Source organism: Natrix helvetica (assembly GCF_964273705.1).
Source record: "Natrix helvetica genome assembly, chromosome: 12".
NCBI lineage: Eukaryota > Metazoa > Chordata > Lepidosauria > Squamata > Natricidae > Natrix > Natrix helvetica.
The window spans coordinates 7423069-7440271 of NC_138556.1; the positions used below are offsets into that span (position 1 = coordinate 7423069).

Consider the following 17203-nt stretch of genomic DNA (forward strand, 5'->3'; position numbering starts at 1 on the left):
GTATCGCGAGAGGAGGAGGAGGAGGGGGACGGATAGAAAGAGAAGAGTTGGAATAGAAAAGTGGGAGAATGGAGAGATAGATAACAGAATAACAGAGATGGAAGGGACCTTGGAGGTCTTCTAGTCCATCCCCCTGCTCAAGCAGGAGACCCTCTACCAGGGATGACCTGTAAGCAGAGTCAAGTTACGCATTTTCCAAACGTTTTTCAGTCTTGAGCCCCAAAGTTGCAATAATCATTCACCTAAAATTATCTAGCTAAACCACTGCTGGCAGTTTGAGATCTTGTTGGCCTAAAAGCTTAGCATTTCTCAGTTGTATAAGAAATGCAGTGTATGGTTTATGGATTAATGGCTTAAAAAGGGTGGGGATGGGATTTCCTAGGGGTCCCTTTTCCATTTACTCACCAGGCTCAAGCCAGCTGAGGCTGCAGGAATTGGGTTTGGCTAGTCTAAAGAAAAGAAGAATTGGGGTGACATGATAGCAATGTTCCAATATTTGAGGGGCTGCCACAAAGAAGAGGGGGACAACTTGTTCTCCAAAGCACCTGAGGGCAGGACAAGAAACAACGGATAAAAACTCATCAAGGAGAGAAGCAACCTGGAATTAAAAGAGAAACTTCCTAACACTGAGGACAATTAACCAGTGGAACAGCTTGCCCCCAGAAATTGTAGGTGCTCCTCAATGGAGATGTTTTTAAGAAGAGATTGGGCAGCCACCTGTCTGAAATGGTAAAGAGTCTCCTGCTTGAGCAGAGGAGTTGGAGTATAAGACCTCCAAGGTCCCTTCCAGCTCTGTTCTGATTGATTGATGACAAAGTTGGCCACATACTGCTGCTTGCTAAAACATCATAATCCCAAAGATGCTTTTTTCAAGAGGCAACTGGACTTTCTGATTTTTCTTTGAAGATGTTTCACTTCTTATCCAAGAAGCTTCTTCAGCTCTGAGCTTCTTGGATGAGAAGCAAAATGTCTTCAAAGAAAAACCAGAAAGTCCAGTTGCCTCTTGAAAAAAGCATCTTTGGGACAACCATGACCTGGATGACTAAGAATCTCCACTAAGCCATCATAGATTGTTTTTCTTTGTGTGGTGGAACTCAGCCACTGTGGTTTGTTAAACCATGATGGATCAAGTGGCCGGTTTTGCACAAAATCCTCCGTTAACAAAGCATTGGCTGTGTTTCAAAAAGTAGGGGATGGTCTGGTAACAATATGAAAAGTTTGTAGCTTCTTCCCCACAAAGCATTGAATCACCAACTGACCAAACCATTTTAGCTTTGCTAAATTGTGTAATCCAAGCTATATTCTGCAGCAATTCTCCTTCCCAAGCCTGGAATGTTCAATGCATGTTGAAATTAATAGTGTTCACGTGATATCAATCTCTCCATTATTGTAATATAGCTACCTGATGTTTGCGGTTTCCAGTAGGAATTGTCAATGTATTAAATCTTGGTCCATTGATCTATTGTTGATTGTGCTGACAGCTTATAGTTCTTTAGAATTTCAGATACTCTGACCTTTCTCTTTTGGCAACTGACTCATCTGACAATTTCTACTTGCAATTCCTACTGAGTTTACTTTATTGCCTTTCCTCTACTAAAACGACAGGAGAAAGGGTACTGTACTGACATCTGCATCACTATTTTAACTACAATAGAGGTTATTCTCCTTTATTCCTAGGTGGAATTCAAACAGAACTAATTTATTTCTGATGTATAAAAAGCAGTTTATATATCTGTCAGTAAATACTAACCTTCACCTCTGGATGGCAGGCAATGTCCAGCTTTCAGAACGGACAAACTGGAATAGAATATATTGGGAGAACAAATTTCAATCTAAAATGAATTTCAGCATGGTACATTCTGTAACATTCTAGCAGTCAAACCAACAGGCTGCTTTGATCAGAGAGCAATCTTGAAGCAAGTAGTTTAAAAAAGCACAGTTGTATTTTTTATACTAATTTTTATTAAAGGTTACCATTTGCAATAGTACAAACTGCTACAAGAGAAAAAGAATTAAAAGAAACAATAGAACGTGGATAAAAAAATAGAAAAAAGTCAAAATATGCATAAAGTGACATCCCACCTTCATCACAACAAGTATAAACAAATTTAGTAACTCATTACAATCTCTTAAAATACACCAAACGATCTCTTCTTCCACATTTATCTCTAAGCAAATACTTAAAAGCCTCCTTGTTCAGTCCTAATGTCAACAAACATGCTTTTACATCCTTCAGCACTGGGCTGAAATTCCTAGCAGTCTAGAGCTCTCCAGATGCAAAAGACTGCAACTGATTCCCACAATCCCATGCCTCCTGGGGATTCTGGGAGTTGTAGTTCAACGTTTCTGTTGAGGGGCATATTTCAATGTTTGAGAGCTATAAATCTCTGAATGGGGTACTGAACTGTAATAGTAACACAAGCAGGATTATGCAAAACGAATAAGAAATGTAAGTCCTCCTCGTAGGAAGGGGGCAATAGACAAATCTCTTATTAGGCGACGGAGAACTACTGTACTTCCGCATTGACGGGACAGATATGCGCTTGCGTAGATCTCCGCCCCATCACGTGGCCCCGCGTATCTTCTCTTCTTCAGACTCGGTCCGAGCTCGCTCAGCGAATCCGCTTCCACTTGGAAGCCCGTCCCCTTTTTTCGGCGTGACGTCAGAGATCGGCGTGCCGCCGGGCTTCCCCGCCCACTGGGGAGGCGGGGCCGCTGAAGCGTCGGGCTGCTTTAGGGCTCGCCGAGCGAGGGGGAGGACGGTACCATTTTGATGGCTGGAGGGGGGCAACCGTAAGTCCTCCCTCGTGTCCGCAGGGCCGGCCCACGCCTGATGAGCACGGGGCTTTGCATGTTGCTTGCCCGCATTGAGGAACCGGGTTTGGCGCGCACCGTGGCGGGACCCTGAGATATCCATGGGGCTGGGGTAAAAGAAAGGGCTGAGGGTAGGGTGGGGGGTGTCCTATTGTCCCCAGGCTTCCTGGTTTGAGTTGGGGCTGTTAAAAAGGAGTGGGCGCGGGGAGGGGGAGGGCAACTATCCTGGGGAAGGAATGGTGGGAATTGAACCCCACCCCCACCCCCAGCCTCATTAGGAAGGCATGCTGCGCCACCTGCTCCCAGGCAGGTCTACCTTGCAGGGCTGTTGTTAAAAGATAACACGAATGGCTCCTCAGTCTAAAATCTCTACCAGGCTGCTGGTGTGAAAGTTGTGCAGTTGTGTAATTGTAATGGAGGGGGGACGGGGGACCCTGGGTGGAAGGAGATGTGAGTGGAAGGGGGCTCTGCCCACCAAGAAGGAAAGGAAGGGGGCTAGAAGGCGAGGAGGGAGCAGAAAGATGGGTGTTTCACTTTGTTTGTTTAGTCCCTTTTTAAGCATCTTATTTCTGCTTTTGTTTCCTTCCCAATGCCAACACAACACGATCCACTTCAACGGCAAAGAAAAAAGGGGCTTCGATTTTAATTAAGGGTGCATTGATCTGGTGCATAATCCAACCATGATTACTTCCTTGCAAAGGGCTGGATGCACAAAGCCCTGGATTCGGGTTGAAGGAATGCCATTTCGGTTGGATGTTGCGAAAGGCTTCCTCACATGAGAGCTGTTTGGAGGCGGAAACTCCAGCGAAGGGTTTTTTTTTTTAAAAAAAATTATTTTGTGGTTCTCATAGTTTTTTGTTTTTTGTTTTGCTGGGAATTGGGTGGTGTTACAAATTGAAAAGCTTTCATAAACAAATAATAGAGAGTATCACTTTTCTGCAGGTGTTCAGGCAGAGACTGCAAAGACATCAATGAAAGATCCTTTTGCTTGGATTCCTGCACAGAACAGGGGTTGGATTTAGGGGCCTGGAAGATCATTTCAAACTCCCTAATTCCAAAATGATAAATACAATGTATTGTTTTTAAGAGTTTTCAGTTCCAATACGGTCTTAATTTAAAGTCTTTTCTTATATATTATTCTAGGAGGGTTTTTTTTTGGGGGGGGGGGAATAGAATGTTAGAGAAGTATAATAAACACAGGTCGTCTTCAACTTACAACCACAATTGAGCCCAACATTTCTGTTGCTGAGTGAAACATTGGTTAGGTGAGTTTTGCTCCATTTTACGACTTTTTCTTGCCACGGTTGTTAAGGGGAATCGCTGCAGTTGTTTCATGTAGTAACATGGTTGTTAAGGGAAATCTGACTTCCCCATTGGCTTTGCTTGTCGCAAAAGAAGATCACATGACCCTGGGACACTGCAACGGTCATAAGTATGAATCAGTTGCCAAGTGCATGCATTTTGATTATGTGGTCATGGGGATGCTGCAGTGTGAAAAATGGCCATGTCACAATTTTTCAGTGCCGCTGTAACTTCGAACGGTTACGAAACAAACTATTGTAAGTCGAGGACTACCTGCATAATAAATGCTACAGGGCCACATCTGTTTCCTCACCGGGCCTGGGACTTATTTTCAACTAGTTTTTCTCTCATTAATCCTAGTTCTATTGTCCTTGTCTTCTCTCAAAAACTTTAAGATATGCCTGTAGTTTTGGAGCAGAGAACTGTGCTGCCCCTCCCCATCCTGGCTAGGAACTCGACTTTAGCAAGACCCCGGGAACCATCCCCGTCATTTTCTAGGCCATCTTTCCAGTAGAGGTTTGCCATTGTCTCTTTTAGGGCTGAGAGACGGTGACTGGCTCAAAGATACCAGCTGGCTTTCATGCCTCAGGTGGGGCTAGAACGCACAGACTCCTGGTTTCTAGCTTGGTGCCTTAACCACTGGACCAAACTGTGTTTCCCCTAGAAGAATGCCATAACCAATAGCAATGGCACTTAGACTTATATACCGCTTCACAGTGCTTTACAGACCTGTCTAAGGGGTTTACAGAGTCAGCCTCTTGTCCCCAACAATCTGCGTCCTCATTTTGCCCACTTTGGAAGGATGGAAGGCTGAGTCAACCTTGAGTCAGTCAGGATCCAACTCCTGACTGTGGGCAGAGTTAACTGCAATACTGCATGCTAACAGGAAGGAAGGAAGGAAGGAAGGAAGGAAGGAAGGAAGGAAGGAAGGAAGGAAGGAAGGGCAGTAGCAATAGCATTTAGACTTATATACCACTTCACAGTGCTTCACAGCCCTCTCTAAGCAATTTACAGAGTCAGCCTCTTGCCCCCAACAGTCTGGGCCCTCCTTATGGTAATAATAATTGGGTTTGGGTTTCAGCTTGCTGGACATGTAGTACGAGATGTGTTGTTATGGAAAAGTGCATGTTTAAACTTATTCCTGGTTATCTTTAAAAGGTCTGTAGGAATCAAGTTGTGTCGCCCAATTAAATAAATCTTGGGCAATTGTCTTGTTATGCAAATGAGAGATCAAATGCTGCTTTAACATGGAGAAGGAAATGATTCCTGCAAAGTCTGTCTGTATTTCATAAAAGGGAAAGTTGTAAGAGAATCCTGTAGTTTTCATTGGAGACCTAAGGGACTAATTATCCATTTCAAATGGCATGCCAACAATTATACTTTTTCTTGTACTAGGGAAAGTATGTTGTAGTAGCCTCACATTGCATTTATTCCCATGTGCTTCATGTAGGTCTCAAATTTTGTCTGGTGCGGAATAAGGCTGTTAATTTGTTGTGTATCTGCAGCACTTTTTCCGAAGTAAATGTGCTGGCTGTTTATTCGGCCATAATTCAGGAGTTTTGCTTATGATGGACCTCTGGCCACACCATTGAAACTCTGCCTGTTTTATATGGGATACATTCACAGCTTCTATTTTGAGTTTATTAATCTTCAGGATAAATGAAGACCAACCTTCCTGATGCAGACCATCGGTAAGGGCCTTCTTGGACATGTCAAGAGTCACCAAGAGATATCTGTAGTTGCTCTTTGGAGAAATGCTCTGTGGTGTCTCCAATGAAGACTAATTCTCTTTTTGCAAATTTCCATGTAACACCTCCGATCACAACTCTTAAGGCACCTGTTGAAGTTTTCTCTTCTATCCAAGCTTTTTGTGTCTATTCCAATGAATAATTCTGTTTTGCTTTCATCGTTCCATCCCCATCAATTGAACGAGTTATTTTACAACATATGCAATATAAGTGTTTATGAGTGTATTTTAATTTTTATTGTAAACTGCTTTGAAGAACAATCTTGTGGGAAGGAGTTTATGAAATTAGGCATGCTTTTAAGTAGAGATTTGCTAGGTAAAATACATGTATTGCTGTACATCTTTTTGTTTATTTCATTCCTCTCTGATTTTGTTGGTGGCTGTCTCTCTACTTTGTGTGTATCTCTGTGTCTGTAGCTCAGTATAACACATTGAAACTGATAAGGACTTGTAGTCCATCCTGCTTGAGCAGGGGGCTGGACTAGAAGACCTCCAAGTTCCAGCTCATTCATTTTAAGTCTAAGTGCAAAAGCTACAATGTCTGTTAGTAGTGCTCTACCCCATTCTTTGTGGATTGAAAATATTTGGAATGTGTCTTGACTGTTGAATACTTTTTAATATGGAATATGTAGGTAAATGAATTCAAACTATCTTTTAAATAGGTAGCAGCTTTCGAGTTTATAAGCAAACTGTAGCAAGAGATGGAATGGAGCGAGCTCTTTGATACAAACTGGAGATAGTCCTTTTATTCATAAATGTTATTCTTATATAATTTACTGCCAGATAATACAGTTCTCCATGCTTGGATGATCATGGAAGATTTATAGCCAAAGCTAGTGGATCAAAGGAAAAGCCCAATCATTAACTGTACTGAATATTTCAAAACAGATTTCCTTAGGGTATCCTCAGCTCTAATTTAGTACACTGATATATAGTGATATCTAAAGATTCTTAATGGTTCAGTTAAGATTACATGCTTGTTTCCCTAATTGTCTAGCAAGTTCTACATCTTGTACTAAATCACGATGTATTGAAAAAGCCAGCTTGTTTGGTTTCACACAACACTAAACAATGAAAATAATTTACGAATTACAATGGTTAGGTTTGCCCATCAATTGTTAAGGAAATTAGCAGCAATTGCAGTCAGGGCAAAAAAGCAATGATGCTCATTTTAAATTCTGGAATTGTTAGAAGGGTAACATTAATAGGCTGTTTCTAGTTCTTGGTATATATACCTTTCTGCATGCAGCACATTGATACAAGCTTTTAATACGTTTTTGAACATAAGCAAGCTCAAAGTCAGTGAGACAGTTCACAGGGGAGAAAATCATTAGAAATGTCAGAGGGCCTTTTGATAAATCATTGATCCCTTTCAGAGTGCACTGAATTAGCTTTGTGTGTTGCTACAACAATGCGGCACTGTATTATCTGCTTTTTTCCTGGACAGGTTGCTTGCTTTCTTTAACAGAAGAATGGTGAAGTGTGAGAAGATGCTTCAATGTTTGGAATGACTTCATACCTTAAAAACAAATCTAGCTCAGAATTCAGTTCAAACTAGGATCAATTCCTAGAATACAACGTTCGTCCTCCCTCCAAAATGTGTGTTTCTTATGCACTTTTATGAGTACGCTTATTTTCCCTGAAAATAAGACCTCCCTGGACAATAAGCCCAATCGGGTTTTTGAGCGCATGCACTAAAATAAGCCCTCCCTGAAAATATTGCAACACAGCAGCAGACAAGAGGTGACCGCACTCGCCTCCTCCTGCACCTCAAAAATAATAAGACCTCCCCGAAAATAAGGCCAAGCGCTTATTTCGGGGGTCAAAGGAAAATATGACCCAGTCTTATTTTTGGAGAAACACAATATATATTTTAATTTCCCAGTCTAACAGAAATTTTCACTAATATAGATTAGTTTTATTGAAGACTGTAATATTACTGGTGATTTATAGTAGGTTGATCATAGCTCTCAATATTCATTCTTAGTTTATGGCAGCGATTTTCAAACTTCTCTACTTCAAGATGTGTGGACTTCAACTTCCAGACCCTGTCTTATTTTTGGAGAAACACGATATATATTTTAATTTCCCAGTCTAACAGAAGTTTTCACTAATATAGATTAGTTTTATTGAAGACTGTAATATTACTGGTGATTTATAGCAGGTTGATCATAGCTCTCAATATTCAGTCTTAGTTTATGGTAGCGATTTTCAAACTTCTCTACTTTAAGATGTGCGGACTTCAACTTCCAGAAGGCTAGCCGGGGAATTCTGGGAGTTGAAGTTCACACATCTTAAAGTGGACAAGTTTGAAAAATGCTGGTTTAGAGGTTAATAGTGACTTTTTTGACTATTAACCAGTAGGATACATTCATTTACTTAAAACTATATTATACTAGAAAATGATAATCACCAGATCTAAATCCCCTTGTTCATTCATCTGTATTTTACTTTTTCTTTACCCTTCTTCTCTTCTTTTTATGCATTTTCTTTTAATGTTCAATAAAAATAGAAAAGGAGACAGGAAGAGAAACAACGAAGGGATAATTTCAGCGTTCAGGTGATTGAGCAATAACCAGCAGTCCAGAACAAGGTCACATGCCTTAGGTTTGATACAGAAATACTTTTTTGTTACAGACAGGAAGAATTTTAAACAGGTGTGTTTCTAAGCAGGTAATTTGCAATCTTAGTTCAGCTCCATCTGAGACATTTAATTTCTGCAGTGGTGGGGAAAAGATTCACTTGGGCAGGCATTGAAATAACCGTGGAAGTGCAGGAATACAAATTCAAAATTAGGGGAATGAAAAGAAAGAAAATACAGGTTGTCCTTGATATACAACAGTTCATTTAGTGACTGTTCAAAATTACAACACTGAAAAAAAGAGACATCGCTATATGTCACACTTACGACCATTGTCCACACGGTCATGTGATCAAAATTCAGATGTTTGGCAACTGACTCATATTTACGACGGTCGCAGTGTCCCAGGACTATGTTTTGCGATCTTCTGACAAGCAAAGTCAACGGGGAAGCCTGATTCACTTAACAACCGAGTTACTAACTTATCAACCACAGTGATTCACTTAACAACTGTGGCAAGAGAGGTCGTAAAAGGGCAAAACTCACTTAACGTCTCAGTAGCAGAAATTTTGGGCTCAATTGTCATCAGTTGAGGACTGTGTAAATAGGTTCTTTCTTAAAACTTGATGGGCTGAAATAAAACAAAAGAAAACGAAAAGAAGCTTTCTTCCTTAAAGTTGCATTAGCAAGAGTACTCTAGAATGGGACAAAATGTAACAGCGAAAATACAAAATATATACAATGCTCCCAACTCAGTGAAAATCACAGGAAAACTACATCATGTTTTATGGTGAGGGGTAAACATGGTCACTGCCATTTCAAGTATCCATAACATATCTCAGGATGCAAGGTATGTCTCCAGATTCATAACTCAGTGAATTCTGGAGAAAATGTAAATAGTTAAACATGTTCTTTACCGTAGTAGCGCTGCAGATAACAATGGTTTGTTGGCATTTGTTTTACTGTGTTTTTGCAGATTGGTGAACGTTTCCACTGTCTTAAGATATTTCCTTCCATCGCTGACTTTCAGATTTTACCCTGCACTTCTGTCTTGGTTATAATTCAAAGACACTCAAGGTTGGTTGGTTTCGTTCTTGCAAAATTAAGTTCCTTGCTTAAGCTCTCCGTTTAAATAGCTTGTGCAAATCCTTTGTGGGGATGAGTAGACTGCACCAAAAATGTGTTTTAATTCACATTCTCCAGCTGATTAACAGACTTGGGTTGACTGAGTGAGTTGCAATAAAATACACCTTCTTTCCAAGCTACTTAGAAATGGGGAGAATTGGGGGAGGTCTAAAAGCCATGAAAGATACACAACTGTAAAAAAAAACCTTTAAAAAGAAAATAAAAATAAAAAATCTGTGTTGGAGCAGATGGATTTGTTCAAAGTATTCTCTCCCTCTGTGGAGGTGGGGAGCTAACATTTGCAGGGCTTAAAAAGCAAGCACTCGAGGCATCTATGGTGTAGTCAGTTTGACTGAATTATTTTCATTGCGGGCTTCTAAACTTTAGTAACACAGCTTTAAAACAAAACTGGTGTCAGGGTTCCAAATAGCATCCAAAAGTAAATCAGAGTCCGAGGCAAAGTATTGCTCAGTGTTTCAATTTACTAAGACAGCCATGTTTGTCACATCTGGGGAATGCTTCCCGGTTTTCCCCACCCACTTGAAAGTTCAAGATCTTGCCCCCACACCCACCAGTCCATCACATGGTTCAATCTCCCACTGCCATGGTGGCAGGTTTCCACCCATCCAGTTCCGGTCAGGTGCAGAAGTGCAAAGGCAAAGGATGACCTTGGCTTTCCAGAAAGAATTTTGTTATGGCTACATATCATCTAACTCCATACAATCCCCCCTCCCTCCCATTTCCCCACAATAGAAAATGCATAGTAGAATAACAGAAAGTGTGGCAGGCCAAAGAGCCAAAATAAAAGAGGGCTGCAGGTCTGAACAACCGGATTTTTGGAACTCCAGATGTTCCAAAGAGCATCTCCACATCAAACCTAAGGAGAACTAAGGAGAAACTTCCCGACAATGAGAACAATTAAACAATGCAACGGTTTGCCTCTCAGAGTTGTGGGTTTTCCATCATTGGAGATTTTCAGAAATGGACTAGACGACCATTTGACCAGGATGGTATAAAGGATTCCTGCCTTGAGCAAGAGGTTCAATCAGAAAATTAATAAGAATCGAATTGGAAGATGATGTGTCTGAACCATGGCAACCGCAAGGTGTCAATCATCACCGGCGGTTGACAGGATTGGCTGAATCGTGCAGGCGTAGTCCGTGGGAGCTGGCGTCCTTCTAATTGGTTAGAAGCCAGTTTGACAGCTGCATATAAATAGCTATCAAACCCGAGTCCGTCATCTTTGTTCTCCTAGCTAGTTGTTGTTAACTAATAAAGTCGTCGTTCCTGAGAGATCGCCTCAGTAGATCTTATTTAAGCTGAATACCTAATAGATGGGACCTTGGAGGTCTTCTAGTCCAGCCCCCTGCTCAAGCAGAAAACCCTGTACCATTTTAGACAAGTGGCTGCCCACTCTCTTCTTAAAAGCCTCCACTGATGGACCAACCACAACCTTTGAAGGCAATTTCTGTTTCACTGGTTAATTGTCCTCGCTGTTAGGAAATTTCTACTCAATTCCAGGTTGCTTCTCTCCTTGATTAGTTTCCACCCCTTGTTTCTTATCTTGCATTCTGGTGCTTCGGAAAATAAGTTGACACCCCCCCCCCCCCCCGTCCTCTTCTTTGTTGCAGCCACTCGAAATACTGGAATACTAAGACCTCTGGGGTCCCTTCCATCCCTATGATTCTATATTCTATGTTCATTTCTGAATATGTAATCATAGACTAATAGGGCTGGAAAGGACCTTGGACACCTTCTACTCCAACCCCTTGCTCCAGGCAGGAGATCTTATTTCATCCTAGGCAGTCCATTCTTGAAAACATCCTGAAACATCCTGAAAGTTGGTGCTGCAACCTCCATGACTCATGGAGCTGTAATCTTGGGAAAATCCATCAGACGTGCAACTCCTGGTACAATGTAGCTCCTCTCAAATGTTGATTCCTTTTTAAAATTTGCACCGTGTCATCCTGTTTGCAGTTGCGTGAGTCAGACTTGGCCTGTATCCACGGGCTTCAGTATTTCAGTTTCTCTTATGCACGCCTGCCTCCGTTTTAATTTTGTAGCTAGAAGGAGAAACGTAGGTGGTCTTATAACTTGAGCTATAGAAGGAGAGCTGTATTAATCTATGGAATCTGTTTCTCAACCTCGAAAACTTTTTAAGATGGGTGGACTTCAACTCCCAGAATTCCCTAGCCAGAATGGCGGTACCTTTCTCGGCTAACACATTTAGTCGAAAGGCAGAGCTTTTGTCATGAAAGTTTATAATAAAACTTGTTAGCCGGAAAAAGATTGCTCCCAAATTCTTTGGATTTTTAATTCTACCTTGTTGGGTTAAAGAATAGATCAGAATACTTCCCACTTTAAATTTCCGCGTTTTAGTCTCTGACTGCATCTCTTCTAAACATTTCCCACTGCTTTTATAAAGCAAAACATTTTGGACAGCAAGCATAATAGAATGACAGGATTAGAAATATTTATCCCGCAGGAGTCTTTTGCTTCTTCTCCGTCTTTTCTGCGATGCTGAATTTTTCATCTTGAAATGCTTTCTCTGTCTATTTCAGGTTTTCCTTACCTTGGAATTTGTCACCATCATGGGAGAGATTAAAATCTCTCCAGATTATAGCTGGTTCCGAAGTACTGTGCCTCTCAAAAAGGTGGGTGCAGATTAATTTCTCTCTCTGCTCCAATTTAGTTTCAGGAGCATTGTTTTATACATTGCAAGCATTGTAAACATAGATGAGGTATGCTTCCAGCATTAGAATTAGAATTATATGGCATGTCTTTCAGACAAACAAGATTTGTTATTTGTGTTGATCTTCTGCAGTCTGTTTGGGGGATGCATTTCTCCTGCAGCTTTGCTTTTTGTTTCTCTCTGTCTCTCTCTCTCTACCTACCTACCTACCTACCTACCTACCTACCTACCTACCTACCTACCTACCATACCCATCATGTCTGTCTGTCTGTCTGTCTATCTATCTATCTATCTATCTATCTATCTATCTATCTATCTATCATCTATCATCTATCTATCATATCCATCTATCCATCCATCTATCTACCTTATCCATTTATCTATCTTATCCATCTATCTACCTTATCCATCTATCCATCCATCCATCCATCCATCCCTATCTATCTATCTATCTATCTATCTATCTATCTATCTATCTATCTAATCATCTATCAATCCCATCCATCCATCCACCTACCTATCTTATCCTATCCTATCCCATCCCATCCCATCCCATCCCATCCCATCCCATCCCATCCCATCCCATCCCATCCCATCCCATCCATCCATCCATCCATCCATCCATCCATCATCCATCCATCCATCCATCCATCCATCCATCCATCCATCCATCCATCCATCTATCTATCTATCTATCTATCTATCTTCATTAGCCTATAGGCCATACCAATGTACAGGTTTGAACACATTACCAATAAAATTCTAAACAAACAATTTAAAGTAAGAGTAGGTACAATCATTTTAGGCTAAAATACAATAATTTAATACATAAACATGTAAAATAGAATAAAATGACATGGAATTATATTTCTTTATCACCCCTGTAATCTACCCCAATCAGGCCCACATTTGCTGATCTCAGACCATTTTAGTCAGAAATTGTGCTGTATTAAATGTCGTTTTCATTATTTTGGCCACACACGAGGTATGTTGTTTTAACATGGGCCTCCCAGTGGGCCATAGGTTTAATATGTGAATCAAGGTACTTCTCTATTTACACAGCAACTGAATGATACATGAGTCAGATCTGCTGCCTCTTCAGCTCCACAGATACATGTACATTCATTGTACGGGATAGAATGGACTCTCCACAATCTAACCATTGTATCAAGCTGTTCGAATCTTGCTCGGGGAAAATGTCTCCCTGAGATGTTTTGGCTATTTGTGATTTTAAATAGTTGTGCAGAGAAATTCACAACTGCTAGCTGTATCGCTTAATGGCTGGCTTTGGAGAGAACTGCGCCACTTAGAAGTTTTGCCTAACATTTAAATTGTTTTCTAGGCTAGAAAAAAAACCTAAAAAGCATGATAAAAAGTTAAAAAGAGTCTTCTGCAATCTAGTCTCGGCTGATTCGCGCGGATAAATATTTGTCACATTTTAGAACTCGTACTTAAAGAGACATGCTTGAGCTAGTCCCGTGCAAAGGGCCACCCAGGAAAGAGGAATAAAGTGCGCAGGAGTTTTTGCAGTTCAGTGTTTTGATGAAGTGAGTTCAACCCCCCCCCCCTCTCTTAATAAGAAGCCTTTGTTCCTCTACAAAATCCTTCACTTCCTCCTGATTCAGTTGGTTCTTCAACCTGAATGGCAAGAGGGCAATTAAATGAAAAGATCAGAGCCATTTAAAAGCATGTGGCCAACTGCTTCAGAGGGCTTTATTTTAAAAAAAAAAGACGAAAAAATGCAGGTCAAATAGTTCCTTCTAGTGAATAGGATGTATCTCCACAGCTTCCCCTGAGCCAGATTACTGCCTGACTCTGACTCAACTGGGGTTTCGTTGTGTTGACTTTGATACAAGGGTGAAATGCTACCGGTTCGGGCTGATTTGCCCGAGCTGGTAGTAAAAAAATTCCTTTAAAAGTTTTTTTAAAAGTTCAGATGATCAGCTCTGTGATCGTAGGAACTTTTTAAAAACTTTTTAAAGCACTTTTTTGCTACTGATCAGCTGTACCTGATTGCCTGTGAAGTTCCTCCTTGTGGCGGGGGCCATTTTGTGTGAAGTCCAGCTGCTTTTACATTGTGTGTGAGTCAGTTGTGCAGCTTTTGTGTTATTTTTGTGTAAAGTGTGATAGTTTTTTGAGCTCTCTGTGAGGTTCCTGCTTGTGGCAGGGGCCATTTTGTGTGAAGTCCAGCTGCGTTTACATGGTGTGTGAGTCAGTTGTGCAGCTTTTGTGTTATTTTTGTGTAAAGTGTGATAGTTTTTTGAGCTCTCTGTGAGGTTCCTGCTTGTGGCAGGGGACATTTGGTGTGAAGTCCAGCTGCGTTTATATTGCGTGTGAGTCAGTTGTGTAGCCATGCCCACCCGGTCACATGACCACCAAGCGACGCCAACCCAGTCACATGACCACCAAGCCATGCCCAGAGAACTGGTAGGGAAAATTTTTGAATTTCACCACTGCTTTGACACTGTGGTTGAGTGAAACAGAAGGATGCTGGAGGCTTTTGATGGAAAATATAAGACAGGGCTAGGAAAAGAAGTGGGAAAAACTGCCTCTGATGTCTATAGAGATTCTCAGTCCTTCAGCTCATGGCTGTCCCAAAGGTGTTTTTTTTTTTTCAAGAGGCAACTGGACTTTCTGGTTTTTCTCTGAAGACGTTTTGCTTCTCCTCCAAGAAGCTTCTTCAGCTCTGACTGGATGGTGGGGAATGGAAAGATTTATATTGTTTTCGGTACTCATCGCATCTCCTGGAACCAATTAACTGCATGTACCAAGTTAACACTGTATTTCGAAATGAGATCAGCTCTTTTTATTGAGCTTGGCTTTCTGGTCCCACCGATACGCTTAAATTCTTTCTTTCTTTCTTTTAACAGTTTGTATATTTTCACATTACATACATAGGTGCTTGGTGAACAACGTATTGTCTGCATCATTTTATTTATATATAGTAATACTTTCCCCTCTCCTAATTTCTACCTCTACTATACATCCCTTTGTAAAACAAGACCCAGGTCCCAAAATACTCTTCTTTTTCTTTGAATTTTAGTGTCAGTTTGTCCATTTCTGCACAATCTGTTTTTTTAAAAAAATTACATCTTCTTCTGTAGATGTTTCCTAATTTTTCCAGTACTGTGCATATATAATTCTTGCCACTGCCAAAACATGTAATTTTAAATATAGATCCCCTTTATCATACTTTTCCGGTATTATGCCTAACAAAAATATTTCTGGCTTGTCAACTAAAATGCTGCTTTATCCTTTTTTTTCTTTTTTTTATAAAGATTTTTTAATTTTTAAACAAACAAAAACGAACAAAAAACATCAAACGCATACAACCTTCTTCCATTTCATATAGCGTGTCGTTTGGTTGCAAGATTTTGTGCGTCCTTTCCATGGTCACCACTTAACAATTATGTATCGAATCACAAATTGTTCACTAGATAAACATAGGTACATTATTGTTATATGTCAATTTTTCCAACTGTAATTATTATTCCTTAATGTTAAACAAGATATTCTGAATATTGAATCCCTACATACAACATCATTTTGCATCAATTGTTCAACTCCAGTTATTATTCCTACCATTTAAACGAAATATTCTATATATTGAAAACGATGTAAATGCCACGATGTAGAAAAGATGTTGAGACTCTAGAAAGAGTGCAGAGAAGAGCAACAAAGATGATTAGGGGACTGGAGACTAAAACATATGAAGAACGGTTGCAGGAATTGGGTATGTCTAATGTTTAATGAAAAGAAGGACTAGGGGAGACATGATAGCAGTTTTCCAATATCTCAGGGGTTGCCACAAAGAAGAGGGAGTCAAACTATTCTCCAAGGCACCTGAGGGCAGAACAAGAAGCAATGGGTGGAAACTAATCAAGGAGAGAAGCAACTTAGAACTGAGGAGAAACTTCCTGACCGTTAGAACAATTAATCAGTGGAACAGAAGTTGCCTCCAGAAGTTGTGAATTCCCCAACACTGGAAGTCTTTAAGAAGATGTTGGATAGCTATTTGTCTGAAACGGTATAGGGTTTCCTGCCTAGGCAGGGGGTTGGACTAGAAGACCTCCAAGGTCCCTTCCAACTCTACTATTGTATTGTACATACAACATCATTCCATTACATCGTTCTACTCTGTTTAACAGTGCTAAACCCTTATAGTTTTGCATATATCATTCTATTATTCTTAAAATACGAAAAGTTTTTTTTTTCCTAACCATGTATGTCTAGTATTTCTTTGCTTTTTCACATGTACACCACGTGTGCCTGGTTAAGCCCAAATTCTTTTTCAGCATGCAACCAGGCACTTAGTTGTTGAGTTTTGGGCATACGAGCCTGAGAAGCTTTCCCTGGGAGCAGTGCAGAGACAGCTTAAGTTTGAGCTGGGCAGCCGTTTCTCACACCATGTGATTTTTCACATGCTCTATCAAACACTGTTCTCCGTCTCCAAGGATCTGTGAAGCGGTCTGTTTTCTGAATGTCAACCAAGGCATTTGGAGATGAAAGGGAGTAAGAAAATATTTTCCTTATTTCCCCACAACCTTTTTATACAGGAAATCCAGCCGCATAACAGATATTTAGTCTGTTCTTGTTTAGCCTTTGCAACCACCAGAAGATTGTAAGAACTGTTCTGAGCTTGATGTTGTCTCGAGTTGTGTGCAGCTCCCAAGATGCTCAGCAAAGGCGCGTGTTGGCTGGGAAATCTGGGAACGGGAGTCCTAGCATATCTGCACCTTCTAAACTCCTGGATACTAGGTGCATAAGGATGCTACTTCCCATTGTTTTAAGAAAAGTCCTATGAAGGAATAGAATAGAATAGAACAGAACGTAGAATAGAAGATAACAGAACAGAATGTAGAATAGAATAGAATGGAATAGAATTCTTTGTTGGCCAAGTGTGATTGGACACACAAGGAATTTGTTTTTGGTGCGTATGCTC

General features: G+C 40.6%; 2 protein-coding genes across 3 annotated transcripts in view; one reads left to right on the forward strand and one right to left on the reverse strand.

Annotated features, from left to right (window-relative positions):
• Window positions 1–17203, reverse strand: part of RASL12 (RAS like family 12) — a 326560-nt gene that overhangs the window by 101260 nt on the left and 208097 nt on the right. The window lies entirely within an intron of this gene.
• The window catches only part of SPG21 (SPG21 abhydrolase domain containing, maspardin), a 31060-nt gene continuing 16463 nt past the window's right edge, over window positions 2607–17203 (forward strand). The window contains exons 1-3 of one of the 2 annotated variants that reach the window (XM_081965139.1): window positions 2607–2926; window positions 9421–9521; window positions 12131–12223. In XM_081965139.1, the coding sequence (XP_081821265.1) occupies window positions 12161–12223 (63 nt within the window). In that variant the 5' untranslated portion in view covers window positions 2607–2926; window positions 9421–9521; window positions 12131–12160. The remainder of the gene's footprint in view (window positions 2927–9420; window positions 9522–12130; window positions 12224–17203) is intronic. The other variant, XM_081965140.1, reaches the window with a different exon arrangement.